At 35.7% G+C, this 19,071-nt stretch overlaps 2 protein-coding genes across 3 annotated transcripts in view; both read left to right on the forward strand.

Annotated features, from left to right (window-relative positions):
- The window catches only part of LOC115892703 (translation initiation factor IF-2-like), a 29,999-nt gene extending 25,328 nt beyond the window's left edge, over nt 1–4,671 (forward strand). The window contains exon 5 of the mRNA XM_030914330.1: nt 4,039–4,671. Within this exon, the coding sequence (XP_030770190.1) occupies nt 4,039–4,059 (21 nt within the window). The 3' untranslated portion in view covers nt 4,060–4,671. The remainder of the gene's footprint in view (nt 1–4,038) is intronic.
- A 7,251-nt stretch (nt 4,672–11,922) lies between these two features.
- The window catches only part of DTHD1 (death domain containing 1), a 67,156-nt gene continuing 60,007 nt past the window's right edge, over nt 11,923–19,071 (forward strand). Inside the window, exons 1-2 of one of the 2 annotated variants that reach the window (XM_010365832.2) lie at nt 11,923–12,193; nt 14,060–14,675. In XM_010365832.2, coding sequence (XP_010364134.2) covers nt 11,923–12,193; nt 14,060–14,675 — 887 coding nt within the window. The remainder of the gene's footprint in view (nt 12,194–14,059; nt 14,676–19,071) is intronic. The other variant, XM_030920520.1, reaches the window with a different exon arrangement.

The raw sequence follows: 19,071 nt of genomic DNA on the forward strand, positions 1-19,071 counted from the left end.
CTGGGGCTGGTTTCACTGTGAAGTTCTCCTGACTGCTGCACTATTAGTTCAACTGTGATTCCCCCGTTCTTTCCACAAATCGAGGTCTATGCAACAGTTTGAAGTTGCATTTGAGGACATCTCGAGTTTTTAATATTTGACATCTATTTGTTGTGTTTCCATTGCTTTCTTGTCTATTTCATGCATTCTTTAAACAACTTGTTTAATACATTGCTCATTTCTTCTTTTGAATGTACATTTTTAGTTTTCTTTGATCTTTATCAAATGCAAGTTTAGTCACTCCAGCTAGATTTTTAAGATCCACAGAGAGAAAAACTATTTAAGCCACTTACAAGGTTAGAACAGTGCTTAGTATACAATAAACACTATATATTGCCTGATGGACAAATGACTCACTTTAGGGCTTTTATTCTCTGTAATATGTAGTTATACAGAGAATAACTGCTCATTTTTAGCCAGCAGAGATTTGGTAATACATTTGGTTTGCCTGTAGTGGATTACTGTTGATGATCTTGACTTGCTGTTTGTGCTATTCATGGCTCACAGGTGATGTTGATTAAAGTCATCCCTAGATGGGCTGTGACATCAATTACTGACCCAAATCTCACAGCTAAACTGCAGGTTGGGCATCACCACTATCATTTGGAAACAGTTAATGTTGTATGGAGGCTGATGCTCTACACACATGGCGATGTGCAAACTTTCTCAAGAATTCACTTGTCTATTCCAGTTTGCTTCTTTGTTTGTGTATCTCAGAAAAGGGCATTGCCACAGCTGCTGGATTACGTAATGGCTCAAAAAAACAGTCTTCAAGGTCATTCGAACACATGGCTATCTCTCTGGACCAGAACAAGAATTCTAACTTTCATTAAAAAGTCATCATAACAACCTAATTTACTCATAAATAGTCCTCGTGTGAATTACCGCTTCTCAAAAAACATACTGAAGATATTTTCTTTTTGTTGTTGTTGTTGTTGTTGTTTAATTTATGGCATGTCTCATGCTATCTTTGAATGTTGAGATTATTCTCCAGGTATTAAGTTTAGATCTTATTGCTGAAATGAGACCAAGTGACATACAGTAAAATATTTGAAAGTCTGTTTTTTTTAAAAAAAAAAACTAGAGATTTTTAATAAAATTATTTTGAATATGTTGACAATGCATATCTTAAAATCTTACATCTTGTTTCATAAAATATGATCCGAGGGCTCCTTGTACTTCCAGATATTGAATTAGTAATCATCAGTTTTTTAGAAATTACTCCTTTTTACTATTCTAAGCTATCTTTAACATTTTGAAAATTTAATGAATGAAATTGTGGTTTTTAAAAGAGCCCAAACAGAGGCAACAGTTTCTTCCATGAGTGAGTATATTATTACTCTTGTACCTTTGAAATAAGAGAAGTCCTCCAGTACTGAACATTCTGGCATATGTTTCCTAGTACCTTCAGTCCTTCTTAGGACATAATTGAGACACTGAGGAATTAACTCCTTCAAGACACAAGAAAGCCACTTCCCATCAGAGGTTCTTACTTTATTGTACTATCCTGTATAATCACATGAATTCATATGGCACCATTACTGAAGTATAATGAGATCGTTAAGTCCTAAGCACTCAGTTTATTTTAGACTTTCAAAAATGCAGATTGACTTAAGATTAAGAAGCGATTGCAACCACGTTTTTGCAGCAAAAGCAGTTATGAGACGAGAGATGGGGAAAACAAATTGTACTATACTATTTAAGATCAAATTTTCTTACTCTCACCACCACCTGGACAAAACGGCTCTTATAACATCCACTATGTATTAAAGCTTTTGCTTTTAAAACAAAATTAATATTCCTAAGAAATGCAAATATAAAAGGCGATAAGTCTTTTTTTTTTTTTTTTTCCATTTCAAGTATGGATCTAATTTTAAGACCTTATTTTCAAATGGCTCTTTCAGTGCTTTTGTAGGTAGGAGCCAAGAATTAAGAACAACCCTCATCTTGTGTGTTAGATAATACCACAGAGAGTTTCTCTATCCTCAGCTTTAACTCCTGTCTACTGACTAGACCTATTTAAATTGCCTAACCTGTTTAATGAGCTCCAAAAATAAATGTATATTATAGAGAAAACCAAAGGACACCCACTATTTACAGAGAAATGACACGGAAAGGGCATTTCTTCAATATGTGACCTAAATAACCCAAATCAGATTTAATTCAATATGGGAATCTGGGATTACATCAGAGCTGTTATCTGGGTCTGCCAGTAACTGCAATAACATCTTTAAACAGTAGCACAATCTTGGATAGCCTCTGTCCTAACAAAAATGACTTCTCCACTAGGATAGAAATTAATTCACCCTTGCTCTCATTTTTATCACAAGGAGTTAAATTTTTAAAAATCAAATGCAACTTCCTTGGAGTGTTACAGCTAATTCTGAATTAAGAAATGAAACAGTTAGTAGTTATGTTATTCTGACAGTGCTGAAAACAAATGCTCCTAATGATATCATTTCACATACAAACCTAACACATAGGCTGAGATGCACCTGGAAAGACATCCCATAGAAGCTTCAGATTTTATTATTACAGACTCACTCTTTAAAAATTCAAATAGGGCCTGACATGGTGGCTCTCGGCATTTTGGGATGCCGAGGTGGATGGATAATTTGAGCCCAGGAGTTTGAGACCGGCCTGGCCAACATGGCAAAACCTCTGTTCTACTAAAATTACAAAATTAGCCATGTGTGGTGGTGCATGCCTGTAGTCCCAGATACTCTGGTGGCTGAGGCATGAGAATCGCTTGAACCCCAGAAGTAGGGGTTGCAGTGGGCCAAGACTATGCCACTGCTCTCCAACCTGGGCGACACAGTGAGACTCTGTTCAAAAATAATAATAATAATAATAATCAAATAATGCTGATGAGGAGACTCGACACCTGCCGAGACTCTAATGAAAGTGGGTTTATTCAGGTGATTTTTTGACAGATGATGCAAGGCAGCAAGAGATAAAGAGTAACTTGGAAGGTACAATGAAAGGGGTAGGTGGATGGGAAACATGGCCAGAAAGGAGATGCCAGTGATGATTTCATAATAAACATGCTAGCCTAGGTCCAGCCATGGCTGTTCCTCCCACTCATTGCCACTCACTGAGGTTCTAGAATGTCCCTGAACCTGGTGATAAGAACAATGATGCGGGGAAGTAAAATAAAAAAGAAGACTGATAACATTTTCTCTTCTGATATTGGACATGGTTAATACCTATAGTGGATATAAATAATGTAAGATAATTGATAGCATAAGGTCAAATGTGTCGAGATAACAACAGTCTAAGAGGGGAAATAGTTATACTTCTAAAGAGCTTAATATTGTCCATTATTTTATATATATATATATATATCCCTCACACTGTAAAAATAAATTTGCAAGAATCAAATTCTTCAGCATAAACTCAACACTCAACATCAAGAAAACTCTATCTTGAAGTAGGAAAATGATGCAAAAGAATGCCTGATTTGTTGCTTTTTAGAAATATTGGAGCTCTTCCAGCTAAATGTGCATGAGCTGAGAATACCTCAGGAGCCCATAGTGTTCATCATTACTAGAAGGATGACGTTGTACACAATGAGCCTTCAAGAGTCTTTGTTTCTCACATATATATATGTGAAACTTTTGTATCATTTCCCTACTTCAAGATAGAGTTTTCTTGATGTTGAGTGTTGAGTTTATGCTAAAGAATTTGATTCTTGCAAATTTATTTTTACAGTGCAAGGGATATTTCTGCTGACAATTCAACATTCAAAGGGATGAGTGTACGACATCTCTAAGAGATGTCGTGGAGTGCAGGTAGAAAGGACTTTTTAAGGAGGTAAGATCTAAAATAGGACAGTCATATTTAATTGATGAATTTTGTTATGATTGTCCAGAAGTAAAACAGAGAACCTGGAAGTGATTTGGGAGGAATATGTTAGTGTCAGAACATATGAGACCTTTTCTTTGTCTCCTTTTTTAAAAACTCTTTTTCATTCATGTGTTTCTTCTTTGTCTTTTTCAGAACTACTTCTTAAATCACTAGTCACATCTTGGTGGAAGTCCAGCAATGAAGATGGCACAGAAACACATTCCAAATACCGTGATACCATAAAGTATACTGTAGCAATGCATCTGGCACACCCTCATTTTAACATCTGTCTCAGAAGATTTTGACAGAAGATAAAACTAGTTTTTATTTCATTGATTTCATGAACATTTATTTCACTAGTTTCATGTCATAGGCCCATGACTGTATAAAGAGTCATAATCTTTACAAACACAACAATGACTCACGGAGACATGTTGCAAAGCTATAATCCAAAACACTGATGTTAATTTCAGAGGCCATTAATGGTGTTAAGAAGGAGCTTTTGTTAACCAAATAATTGAATACTCATAATTACTTTTCAGTTCTAGTTCAGTTCTTCACACCAAACCATTTTATTTACATAGTGAATGCAGAACTTGCCAATAAGAACTTTCAATACTAAACTTCTATGTAAAACAAAACATCTCAAAATCAATAACTACTTTAATGGAATAGTAAAGAATTTACTTAAACACAAAGGAATGAAAATATCTCTGCAAATATGTCTACTGACTTTTCAATTTTGGTGACTTCTTTCAAATTAATTCCTTTACCTCTGTTCCTCATCCACATAAAAATGACAAAAATGAAAGATAATTTTCTAGCCTGTAATTAAATTTCTCCATTGTTGGCATATAATGTTTTTAATACATTTTTCAGTTGTCATAATTCATATGAGAATTATTAAAAGAGAGTTAGTTACCTTTGAGGACCTTATTTGGAACCTACTTCTTAAAAATTGTATAAAAATAATTGTGGCTTTTGAGAGTCAATTGGAAATATGAACCTGACCACATATTTTGTGATATTAAGGAATTTTATTAATTATTTTCTAGGTGGGAGAATGACATGATTTTCTTAAAAGAATGTGTGAATTGTTTATTACATTTCAACATTGTCTTAATCATCAAACATTTGTTGACCTTCTGCTGTATCTAGAGCTCTGTGATCCAGATGAAATATTTGATATTAAGCCATTACCAGGTGGTAGTTACTCTACCTCTGTTTGAAATTCATGCCCAGTTCATTTGATTGCTTTAAATTTGAGTTCATTCTTGAGCATGCATGTGCCACCAAATTCCAAGCATTTTCAAATAGTGAATTACTTCTTACAAACTCAACAGAGTGTATGTTAGCTGATCTGAAGTAACCCACTTGAAGTAATGCGTTGTGTCAACCTTAATATCACCATCGAAGGATCCCTAGGGAATGCAACATTTGGCTTATTTCATTTTTAACATGCGAATTCAGTTTATATCAAAGTAACATAACACACATAGTTTTAAAAAATCATATAGTATGACAACAACTTGAAAGAAAAGCAACAGATCATTGCAGCTTGCCCTTCTCCCTCCCCAAGTGCCTGAGTGTCTCTCATTGTCCTCCAGCATAATGCCATCAGCAGCACACCTGTAATTGAACAAGCAGGACTCATTACCCATTTCAGTGAGGAAAAACTCACACCACAGAGAATCCAGGGGTGTCTCAGGTAAAGGATGTTAAAAGGGACTTATAACAGGATTTGGGCTTTGGTTGGGTGACCCGACGAAAGTTTCCCGCTCTGAATTGGATGCTGTCTAAAAGTGGTTATGATCTGTGATTGGCTATCTCAATAAGTCTTATCTTTAGAGAGGGCGGACTAGAGTAATGCTAAAGATGCAATTGTTAAGAAGCAGTCCTCATTCGTATTAGCTGAGAGAGAGGAATGTTTTGTATTTTGTGGCTTAAACAATGCTCATGTGTTCAGACATGATTGTAGAGTGATCTTCAATTTGTTTTGATCCATCATAGTAGATGACGTCATGTGATTTTTATTTTTTATTTATTTTTATTTTTTTTAATGTTCAACAGAATGCTAACACCTAGCTGTGAGTACCAGGACAGCTGATAGCAACCCCAGGGCTTTGCTGGTGGTGCCAGACTAGCTCCTGGAAGTCAGCAGTTGCCTAGTTCCTTCCCATGTCTTTTCCCAGAGGCAATCACATTAAACTTTCTAGAAGTTTCTTCTGGCACTTACCTCCAGATTCCTAATAGTTTTTCTTTGTTTTTAAATGTTTGATTTATTTTTAAATATTTGACTTCCTGCTCTAGAAATAAGACTTTTTGCTCTCTTGTATCCACGCTGCTATATACATTCTCTATGTACATGCCTCCTATGCCCATCCTAATAATACGCATATATCACAGTTTTTATTTTAAAGTAATTACGGACATCTTTATTATTATGGCTATGTCAATATTATTCATAACAGAACTATGTGATACACTATAATTATATATCCTTTTCTTTACAATTTAGTTTTTGCTAGTTTTAATAATTGTCTTGTTTTTGTTGCTAAATTATCAACAATTCTTTTCCTCAGTTCTCTAATAGAATTGTAAAATTTCTCTTAAAATGTTTAAAACATCAGCTAATTTGTCAGTTCAATTTTTTCTGCTTGCAGACAGACTTCTGAAGCATTCAGGTGACTACTGCAGTCTGGAATGGGGGCTTTCTAGGACCACAGCATTGCTGTCGCTCTGGGACATCATTTAAAGCATTTGATTTAGCTCTCTCTCTTTTGCTGGATTTTCCAGTTCCTGACTCCTATGTCTGCGTTTTTCTTGTGTCATTCTGTTGCTTGTGATAGAGTTCATGTGAGTGGCTTCCCAAAAATGGGTACATGAGAGATAAATAGTTTAACATTTGCATACCCAAAAATGCCCTTTCTTTTTCTGCACACCTGAATGATGCTTTGGCGGAAAAAGAATCCTGAATTGGAAAGAGATTTCCCTCAGAATATTGAAATCACAACTTATTATTTGCTAGGTCTTAGTGTTGCTGTAGAGAAGTTCAATGCCTTTTGATTTAAATGTGACAGTTTTTTCCCTCTTTTGAGGCTACTGGAATGTTGATCCTTGGTGTGAATTTGATATGACTAGTTATGATTATTTTTTGCATATACTGTTCTGGGCTCTTTCTGCCTAGAATATCATGTACTTTAATTCTGAGAAATATTTCCATATTATTTCCTTGATAATTTCATTCATTCTGTTTTCTCTTTCCAGAACTCATATTAGTGGGACCACTTGGATTTAACCTTTAATTTTCTTAACCTCCATTTTACCCCTATTGTCCATCTCTTTGTCTTTTTGTTTGATGTTTTGGGGAATTTACTCAACCGCTTTTTCTTTCCCATATTAAGAAAATTCTATTATCATAATTTAATTTTTGTGAGTCTTTTCTCATTGCCGTAATGCTCCCCTTTTAAAGAAAATATTTTCTTGACTTGTGAGTGCATTATTTTTTCTTATCCTAGTACTCTGAACATGCTAATTATAGATTCATTTGATATTTTCTCTTTCCTGTAAACACAGGGAAGTTCTGTGTCCGCCCCCCCCCCCCCCCCCACCAAGTTCTTTAGTTGTGTTTGTTTACTTTAGTCTCTAGCTTTATATTAGAGGCTTTTTCAAATGCCCGACCTCCTTGGTTGTTATTCCACTTAAAGTGAGGCATGAAGAACCTAGTTTGGAATCTTTATATGATGTGAAGCTTTACTGTGGATGATCTGGCGGGGGCAGAGCAGGCTTTTGGGGTTGGAAATAGGGCGAGGGACACTGAAAGTTTCACTGTCAGTAGGTTTTTCTCATGGAGTGTTCAGTTACTCCGTGGAGGAAACTTTGCGTTTTCTGCCTGGGAGGTTATGCTTCCCAGCCTGTGTTCTTGGAGTTGAGCAGAAGAATAGAGCGGGATCTCATAATTTAACGTTGTAGAATTTCACTTAACCTCATTGTCAGCATAGCACCCCCTCCAGTTCTCTACTCTGCTGAGCTTTGCTGCCCCCATTTATTCATAGAGGAAGTCTCTAGCTTCTGATGGGTGGGAGAGAGATTGTTGCCTGGCTCTTTGGGGCAGAAGAGAGGAATCTAGGAATCTACCTGCTCTCCAAACAGAGTTTCAACAAAAACACCTGTTTACAGCCCTAAGTTTACCTTTACTTTCAGAGGTCCTAACTGTCTCTAATTCCAGGAACTGCTGAGATTCTGTGACAAGAACTCACCTATTTTCCACTGTCTGGGTGCTTAGGTTTCAGCTCTGTTTGGTTATTCACTACTTGCCCATCTACTTTTAGTCTTCCAGGAGTTCATTGACATCTTTTGTCTATTATCACCCATTTTCTTTATCTTTTGGGATTTGTATATTGTTTTATCCTTTTCAGGGCATCTCGCTAGAAATCAGATATGGAATATATATCTAATCTACTTTGCTTAATCAGAACTGTTAGTAGCTTTGATTTTTACCACTTGGTCTTTGAAAACATTTTAAAATTGATAAGTACGTTAAAAATTTGAATGTATAATTTATATTTTACTAGTACAAAAGTTACTAAAGAAAACAAAAACACAACAAAAAGAAAACAATTTATTTTCCTTCTCCATCCACCCATCATCCAAATGCATGAGTTTATCTTAAACAGACAAAAGGTGACCAGACATTCAATATGAATGTTCAAAAGGGGAATAATTATTCTGGACTGTAAGTACCAAAGTCTCTGATGTAGGCAACTACAGAAATTCAATGAAAATAAAATCACATTATAGAACTAATAACATTGACTCATGATTCTTCAGGCATGCATAACTCTTTTGCTTACATCTGACCTACCCACCACTACCCACTATAAATGCCATGAAAAATAGCACTCTTCATTACGCTTTAAAACTTTATTGTCTTCACTTCCTTTGGAATTAATAGCCTGTCATTGATAGCCCTATTGCATATTTTTATTTCTTTAGATAGTAAACAGGAACTATCCTACTATTTGAATTTTATTTCTAATCCACTTGGATACTTTTAATGTTAAGAAAAACTATTGTCTTTTGACCATATAATGGTATGAATTCAAGACTGCAAACTAACTTCAATGGAAGCACTGAATTCTCAGTAAGAAAGTAAAAGGAGTCATAATCATTCAGATGAATTTCTGCAGTGCACTTCTGTAGGTGTCTTGACTGCAAATTTCTGTTCTTTCTGTGGTTAGTGACATCAATTAATGGAAAACAAGGTGAAGGAACATGCCGATGCATGTTTTAACAAGTAAATGCAGCGTGGCCTGTGGTAGGTCTCACTTTGCAAATATTATATGTTCCTAAGAAGCCAAACAGAGAACAAGTTTAAACTTGAGGATAGCAAATGTGAATGAAACGAAGAGAATGTCTGGGTTTGTTTTTTCTCCCTGAGAAAGGATTTTCCCACATACCTAGAAATAAATGTAGATTGCTGAAGTGATCAAGCAGCATTTCATGATCAGTTTTATTCAATACTTAAAATATGCCTGGTAAATTCTCCATTAATCTCTTCTACTTCCAGGGATTCATTTACCACTTATTTATTGATGACATTCAAATATGCCAATATTATTCTAATTTTTAAACTTCAAACACATTCTAAGGAATTTTTCTGAGTTACCTCAAACTCAACAAATCTAAAATTAAACAAATTTTCTATCCATCAAGCCCAATGTCCCTCTTAAATTCCTTAATAGTTTCATAGTCTATGTAATCACCTAAATTAAATATTTTGGTCATATTCTAATACTAAGCATAGTTCTTAGTATATTTATTTCTCAAATAACTAAATGGATGCATTTTCAGTGCTTTCTAGTCCTCTCCCTATAATCTGATGGTTTGGTAAGTTTAGTAAGTTCTATCCACTATACTTCAAATCCCCTCTCATGCCATCCCCTTCTTTCATTTGCTCTGTTGCTGTTTTAGTACAGACCTTCAAGCCTTCTAACTCTTATATCTCTGCTGTCTAATACAGCTGCATCTCTGCAGCACAGATTTCATCACATTGCAGCCTGATTTAAATCTATTCAATTTCTCTCTTATCTGTAAACCAAAATTCTAATTTCTTCTCCTCACTCTCCACAATTATTGAACTCTTCATTTGCTACTTTTCTTGACTCATTAACTGAACCTTCCTCCAAAGCCATATTTTTACATTTTTGATCCTACTATGTAATCTCATGATGCCATGACTTTGATCATATTATTTCCTATGCTGGAATATTTTTTTCTTTTACTCTATAGCCTGCTTATCCTTTAGTTTCTAATTCAAACATTTTCCAGGCCTCTAAGCAGAATTTTTTTTAACTCCTCAAAGCTTTTATGATACTTTTTCTTTATACTTCTCCTCTAGCTCTCAATACAGTCTAAGTTTTATTTTAATAATCTGTTCATGCACCTGTCTCTTGAAGTCCTAAAAAGGGCTGATCTCCAGCACTTAGTTCCTGTCCCACAGTAAATGCTATAGGAGTTTTCAAAATTGGCATTGAATTAAAACCATGTATACATTATTATTGAGAATGACCTCTATTTAAGGAGTAAGAGGAAGAAAATAAAATTGAATGAGTGAGTCTTTAGTTTGAGAAGATTTATATGATCCAATCCATGAAGTGACAGGAACTCATGTTGCAAAAAAGGTCCCCTTTTCAGTGAACAGAAGTTAACTGAAAAACAAGACACATAATAGCGAAGGAGCCCCTCTCCACTCCGCAGCCACCAGTCACTCAATACGGCTCCTTTCCTTTTCCTTCAGAGGCTTTGACAGTCTTTAGTGCAGTGGCAGTCATTCTTCATTATTTTTTCTCTGGGCTTGTTTTTCCCATCTTGTCTTCCAGGTGCCCTGAGTGTAGCTCTTAGAACTCCAGGGCTTAAGATGAGATAATGTGTTGCCTGTGGGAGGGAAGCACTCTGGCTTCCCTTTGAAAAGCTTTCATTTTGTTCCAGTACCCCTGAGGGAACATGAGCCTCTCTGGAATGTACTCACTGCCCTCTCCCTTTGGCATGGGTGTGTGTTCTCCCTTCCTTGAGCAGTGGGATTGGAGAGAGGGAGGCAGACTGTTCTGGTTTCCTCCAAATGCCCCCAAGTGCTATATTGCATAGCCCCATATATGATGTGCTGGCAGGCAGACAGGCAGCAGTGGGGAGAGCTTGTTTTATCTGAATTTTAATTACACATGGTAAAGACTCCTTGCTAGTTTAGAGAAAGCTACTCTTCAGGTTTGCTTTCTTTCAGTGAAAGGGCATTTTATCCAATTAGAGGGAAATTATTAGAGGCCAAGTTCTTATCTCAGTCTCTGCAGATTTACCATATAAGAAGATGCTAATTATACTTACCTAACCAATGGTAATAGGCTCTGCTCCAGTAGAGGAATCTTTTTAAACTCTTGGTTATAAAAATATTATACATATACACATTAATTAGAGTGACTTGTCAAGACCCCATGTGGAACCATATCCAGCTTCAACATTTATTAATTCTTACAGCAAATTTTATACCTCTACCAACCCCTATGCTTATTTAGAAGCAAATCAGACATCATATTATTTTATTCATAAATATTTTTAAGTTTACAGGAATCCTGCCAGCAATATTGTTCTAACAGTTTACCTTTGATTAATAAACTTCTTATCCCACCTGGAATCCATATTTTGTTGCCTGAAAACTTGAAAAGTATTTGGGACTTCCACAGTATATTGATTTTGTAAAACTCACATAGAGAGTTGGATCGTGTGAGTTAGCTCTACCCCAGTGATTAATGTATTCTGTACACAGTAGCACCCACAGTACAGTAACGTCCCTTCTTTGGTCACCTAGTAACTTTTCACTGGTCAACACCAAACTGAATAAACCACTATGTTGTAAGAAGGTGCTTGGCTAGCTGACTTGGATCATCTCCTAGAGTTTAGGAGACATAACCATCACCAAGTTTGAATTTGCAAAACCTTTAGGCTTTACTGGCAGGAGAGAAAATACCACTTTTGGACCATAAAATGGATACGGAATACATGGGCTCAGGTAAACTGGGCCAAATATTGAAGCAGATTTGGAGACAAAACCAGATGCTAAAGCAGGTACTCCTGGGTGATGACCTTTGTGAGGGGGCTGGTGGGGCCACTTGGATGGCCACTGTGGTCTTTCTGGGTCAGGAGCTCAGCAGGGCCCTTTACCAGCTGCTGGAGCACACCGCAGGCACCCTGCATTCCACCTGCCAGCAGCTGCATGTGCTGCTTGACAAGGAGAATCAATGTGTCTGGAGAAAAGGCAAGTATTTTTTTATAACTTACTCTTTCTCTAAGAAATATTTATTAGGGCAAGATCTGAGAGGGACTATGAGCATACCAACAAGGCTAAGATGGAGTTTCTGTCCACAAGAGACTAACAATTTCATACGGGAAATAAGTCGAGACAAATGCACAATAATGCCAGGGACACTGGGGCCAGTCCCATTAGAAACACATGAATGAAGTGCTTTTGGACTTCAGAAGCAGTTTGAATCCCATCTGTAGGGTGGAGAATTGAGAAGTTTGCTAGAAAAATGTAGTATTTAAGCTGAAGTTTAAAGAATGAATTGGACTTATGCAGCAGGAAATAGAGAGTTTTTGTAGGATCCAAGACGTAAGAGACAGGAAAATACAGGCCTCGTTTGAGGCAGAGCTAGTAGTTTTTTTATTTTTATTTTTTATTATTATTTTTAATATTTAATATTTAATATTTAGATAATATTCTATCTCTAGGGTCATTTGAGCTTAGACTTATTAATTGCAAAATTACTGGGAAGACTGGAGTGGGTTGGGATAGGGAATTGGATCCCCACACACTGAGGTTGGAGAGGGATTCTTGGGAATAGGTCCAGTTATGGATGTGGAAAAGTATAGTAAGGCAGGAATAATGTGGAATCTGATGAATATAATCCTAGATAACAACAGTTACTCCAGATAAGCATATAGGTGGCATCATGAAATTCAACTCTAAATAATACAGTATCAAGATAAGTGGGCAGGTTCCATCTATGATGAAATCCAGGGTAGACAATATTAAGAAATTCAGTCTAAAGGGCAAATAGTGGGCATCAGGGAAATCTTTCCGAAGGCAGCATGACTGAGAAGCCATCAGCTGCAGCCCAAAATCAGACCTTTAATCTCTGGAGGGAATGGAACACGGTCCTTGGCAACATAACAACACAAATATATATTCAGAAAAAAACAAGGACTTGGCGAAGGGATGATTTGGTGATAATTTTAAAAACACTAAGTTATGGGGCCTTAAATTACATATTCCTTTAATTTAGAACTGAATTCTAAAGACTAGAGAGGCACTAAGCCTGCAAGAAGTCATCAGGTGACCTCAGTAGTGAAGAGAAGCAGGATGAACACATAGGAGCGTGGGAAGAATGATGATGGAGTGAGAGATTATATCAGATTTGACCATACTGAGAGTTTACTCCAGAATGAAGAAGGTTTACCTGAGTTAGCAGGCTTTGAAAAGTCACTTCACGTTCCAATCAGAGAATTGGTATGGTCAGAGCTATTCTCTGAAGGACTAATTTGAAAATTTCCAGTGATCACAAATTCATCAGGAGGAATACTATGAACCTAATCTAATTCTTATAGCAGTAACTGGGCTCCAAAACATAGCATCTACATTGGCAGAAATAATGGAGGTATGGTGTTTCTGCCAACCAAGCCACATCTGGAGTGTTCACCTAATTTTCAGCCCAGCATTTTAAATGGATCATTGATAAACTATTGTACATCCAGTGGTAAAAGAACAGTTCTCAAAATCATAGCAAATGAAAAACAATTGAGGGAGATGTTGACTTCAGTTCTTATTGGGGGAGCGAGAGGTTATGACATTTGTCTTTAAATATTCAAAGTATCTTTATAAGCAAGAGGGATTAGATTTACTCTTTGCTACCATGTTAAAAGTGGTTTGTTGTAAATCCTACAATTGTTAAAAGAGTGACAGTTGTACAATTACTTCTCCTTCATGAGATTGGCTTAAATGCCCAGTAAAGGTCTTTGTAGGTTTCTAAAATTATCTTGCCATGTTTCATTAGATGGCAGTGCAGAAACATAATTTGGTTTAGTTTTGTATTTATTCTTTGTGTGTCTATGTATGTGTGTGTAGAAATCGTTACTTTCATGGACTGCCTCATAAAAATAGCTGAACATTTGGGGAGCACTGCTGCACTTCTAAAGAAAGAAGAAAAGGAGATGTGTAATTTATGCGGCATGCATGATGAATGTACTCCACAGCAGACAATGTCCTCCATTCAAGATACCAAAGCAGCAGACATTGCTGCAAGAGGGGAACTAAATGTCATAGAAACAGTTACTGTTTCTCCCACAAATGGAGAGGACAGTCATTACACAAACCAGGTCCAGTTAGAAAAAAATAAAACACAGATGAGTTCAGCATTAGTGGAAAAAGAAAACAATACATCACTAAAAGGATGTGTACTGGGGCAAGAAGAGTCACAGAATACAATGTTTCCAGATAATGCAGAAAATGAAGATGATAAACAAATACAACACATGACTGTTGAGAATATAAATGGCAACAGGAAAGAGATTCATGGCATAATCCAGACAACAGAGAGAAAAATTCAAGAAACCTCAGAAAGCCCAAGAGAAGATATGACCACATCCTCAATAATATGTGATATCTCCAAGAAATATATAAATAGTACTCTTTCCAATGATTCAGAGAATATAAAGCACAAGAATAACATAATGGAAAAGGAGTAAGTAAATGCAATGTGGGAAGTGCTTAAGTATGCCTACTTATATATGTGTTTCTATAGTCAGTACATGTCTTAGTTCATTCCGGCTGCTATAACAAAACATCAGAAAGTGGGTAGCTTTTAAACAACAGATATTCATCTCTCACAGTTCTGGAGGCTTGGAAATCCAAGATCAAGATGCTGGCAGATTTGGTGTCTGGGAGGTGCCTTCTTGCTCTGTCCTCACATGGTGGAAAAAGTGAATGGGCTCCCTTGGGCCTATTCTATAAAGGCATTAATTTCATTCATGAGGACTCCACCCTCATGACCTAATCATCTTCCAAAAGGACCCACCTCCTAATACCATCACCTTGGGGGCCAGGATTTCAATGCATGAATTTTGAGGAGACACAAACACTTAGACTATAGCAACATGCATAGTATTTACACATGAATAGAATTTCCATTTCATATCTCCCAAAGATATTGTAAATCAGTAATTCAGCTTGAATTACTCCTATGAAAATTTATATAGCCTCTATTATTAATATTGCTATATTTCTTAAAGCTATATTTCTTATAGCTTTAAGAAACACATTACCTTTTTTTAAAGAGGAAAGAATTGAGTAGACAGGAAAGTAGTTAAAATGATCAATTGTCCAGATCATGAACACTTTGCAAATTACTGCTATTTCAATTATAGTAACAAAAACTAGAAGACTGTAGGGAGTTAGAAGATTTGGAGAGAATGTTTTATTCTTGGATTCACTTTATTTATATTCTCAAGAAAATCATTATGAGTTTTAAGCCTGTGTCTGTAGAACTCTTGGGATTTCATGGATGAGCTTTGGGAGGTACTTAAAATTGAATGTGTATGTTCCTGGATATAGTCCTGGATAGGAATGTGTATGTTCCTATTTCATTTCCCTGGATATGGTCTAGAACTGTCATCAGATTCTCTAGGAGACCATGACTTCAAAAAAGTGAGAAAGATCCATCTATTTTGTAAATTTTATCTCCTGTGCAAAGAGGTAATAAGGCCCTATTTGTCCCTATAAAATAAGATATTCACACCCATATTTTCCCAGACAAACATAACACGCTTAGAAGTGAAAAAAAAAAAAATATTTGTTTTGGGAATCAAACAAACTTAAATTTCACTTTCTGTTTTATTATATACTAATTCTATGATCCTGGGCAACTTGCTTCATTTCTTAGCCTCATTTTCTTATTTGTAGAAATAATATATACATCCTGGGATTATTTGGTAAGGTCAAATGAGAAAATCACTTAAACAACCTAACACCAGGCCACTTTTTCAGATATTCACACCAGGCAAATGTTAGTCTATTCGTTTATTTTAGCTCCAAAAACTCCCACTTTCTTCACCTGCCACTTACCACCATTGTTCCATTACCCCCATCTCTGCTGTGATGTGCTGATGCCCTTTCAGGTGTATGATACCATTTTGAGGACTATGATCTTAGGCAAGTCATTTTGTTCACCTTGACCCTAATTATCTTGCTATAAAATGAAGAGGTGGCCGGGCGCGGTGGCTCAAGCCTGTAATCCCAGTACTGTGGGAGGCCGAGACGGGCGGATCACGAGGTCAGGAGATCGAGACCATCCTGGCTAACATGGTGAAACCCCGTCTCTACTAAAAAAAATACAAAAAACTAGCCAGGCGAGGTGGTGGCGCCTGTAGTCCCAGCTACTCGGGAGGCTGAGGCAGGAGAATGGCGTAAACCCGGGAGGCGGAGCTTGCAGTGAGCTGAGATCCGGCCACTGCACTCCAGCCTGAGCGACAGAGCAAGACTCCGTCTCAAAAAAAAAAAAAAAAGAAGAAGAAGAGGTGGTTCTAATTTGGCTGTAATGTTTCTACAGGTCAGAGAGTCTGATGAATTTTATGTTTGAGGGTATTCAGTGCATGATAGACCTACATGATTTGTAAGAACTACTGCTCTGACAAAACAACTGCTAAAGTAGTCTATATGTGGTTACCTGTTTCACTTGAGAAAAACATTGAAGCTTCATATTCTCACATTCAGAAATGACTCAAAGCATCGGTTAATGAGTCATCGCCTGAACTACTCCCTCTAACACCTCCTTTAGGTGTTTCCTGGTTAGTGACTTCCTCCTTGCAGCACCCAAACCAATTGTGCTTCGCTTGTGTATTTGAGAAGTTGAGTACTCATTGCAATCCCTCGGCCGAGGAAACCATCATGCCACATAAAAGATGTGTGTGATAAACCCAGATAGCTTTCTGAAAGAAACCTATCTCTTCCTGGCTGTCCTGGTGTACACAAAAAGGGAAAAATAAGGCTAGAATAAACCAGTGTGATTACAGTCATCGGTTACTTAAAGATGAGAATATGTTCACAGAAATGCATGGTTGGGTGATTTTGTCAATTATGCAAACACTGCAGAATGTGCATACACATATCTAGACGGTACAGCCTACTGCACACTCAGTCTATATGGTATAGCATATTGCTCCCAGGCCACAGACTGTAATGTTACTATATGGAATACTATAGGCATCTATAACACAATGGTAAGTATTTGTGTATTTAAACATATCTAAACATAGAAATGGTACAGCAAAAATACAGTATTATAATTTTTAGGATCGCTTTACATGTGCAGTCCATTGTTAACTGGTATGTCTTCATGTTCTACATACCTGTATTTTTTTTTAAGTTTTAATTAAAACTTTTTTCTTTTTTTTTTATTTCAATAGGTTTTAGGGGAACAGGTAGTGTTTGGTTACATGAATAAGTTCTTTAGTGGTGATTTCTGAGATTTTGGTGCACCCATCACCTGAGCAGTGTACACGGTACCCATTGTGTAGTCTTTGATCCCTCACCTCCCTCCCACCCTTTCCCCAGAGTCTCCAAAGTCTATTGTATCGTTTTTATGCCTTTGCATCCTCAGAGCTCAGCTCCCACTTAAGAGAGAAAATAAAATGTTTGTTTTTCCATTCCTGAGTAACTTCAGTTAGAGTAATGTTCTCCAATTCCACCCAGGTTGCTGTGAATGCCATTATTTCATTTCTTTTTATGGCTGAAGAGTATTCCATGGCATACATATATGTGTGTGTGAATATACATATATAATATATTATATTATATAATTATAATTATATTATATAATTATATTATAAATATTATTATAAATATAATATAATATATTATATATTATAATTATATAAATATAATATAATATATTATATATAATTATAATTATATATAATATATTATATATTATATCTGTGTATTATATATTATATATTTATATATATAATGTATTTGTGTGTAGTACTTATATATAATTACATATTATTATAACATATGTGGAATATTATATATACTATATGTTATATGATTATATAATCAATCATATATATATTTATATAAATATATAATATGTTATAATATTTATATGATATATTTATATAATATATTTATATATAGATTATAATATATAAATTTATATATTTTATATAATATCATATAAATATAACTATATCAATAGAAATAAATATATCTTTAATTTATATATATATAATATATATGTTCTCTATATATAATTTTAGTTATATAATCTATCTTAGTTCTATCTTATTGTTATATCTCTCTATCATATTCTTGTTTATATCTATTGTTCTCTATCCTATTATCTCTCCTCTTTATCTTTATCTTTTCTTATTTCTATATCATTCTATTTGTATTTCTTGTATCTCCTCTCTTTCTTTGTCTACTCTTTTTTACTTTATTCTTTCTCTATCTCTAATCTTCTTTGGCTGTTCTCTCTTAGCTATTATATATACACACACACACACATATATGTATGCCATGGAATACTATTCAGCCATAAAGAGGAATGAAATAATGGCATTCACAGCAATCTGGGTGGAATTGGAGAACATTACTCTAACTGAAGTTACTCAGGAATGGAAAAACAAACATTTTATTTTCTCATTCACATCAAAAAACAAACAAACAAACAAAAAACATGTTGGTGTGGATGCGGTGAAAAGGGAACGCTTTTACACTGAGGGTGGGAATGTAAAGTGGTGTTCCCTTTTCACCACATCCACACCAACATCTTTTTTGTTTGTTTTTTATTGTGGCCATTCTTGCATGAGGAAGGTGTTATTGCACGGTGATTTTGGTTTGCATTTCCCTGAAAATTAGTGATGTTGAGCATTTTTTCATATGTTTGTTGACCATTTGTATATTTTCTTTTGATGATTGTTTATACATGTCCTTAGTTCACTTTTTGGTGGGATTGTTTGTTTTTACTTGTGAATTTGTTTGAATTCCTTGCAGATTCTGGATATTAGTCGTTTGTCGGATATGTAGATTGAGAAGATTTTCTCCCACTCTGTGGGTTGTCTGTTTACTCTGCTGATTGT

Source organism: Rhinopithecus roxellana, chromosome 2 (genome assembly GCF_007565055.1).
Source record: "Rhinopithecus roxellana isolate Shanxi Qingling chromosome 2, ASM756505v1, whole genome shotgun sequence".
Taxonomy (NCBI): Eukaryota; Metazoa; Chordata; class Mammalia; order Primates; family Cercopithecidae; genus Rhinopithecus; species Rhinopithecus roxellana.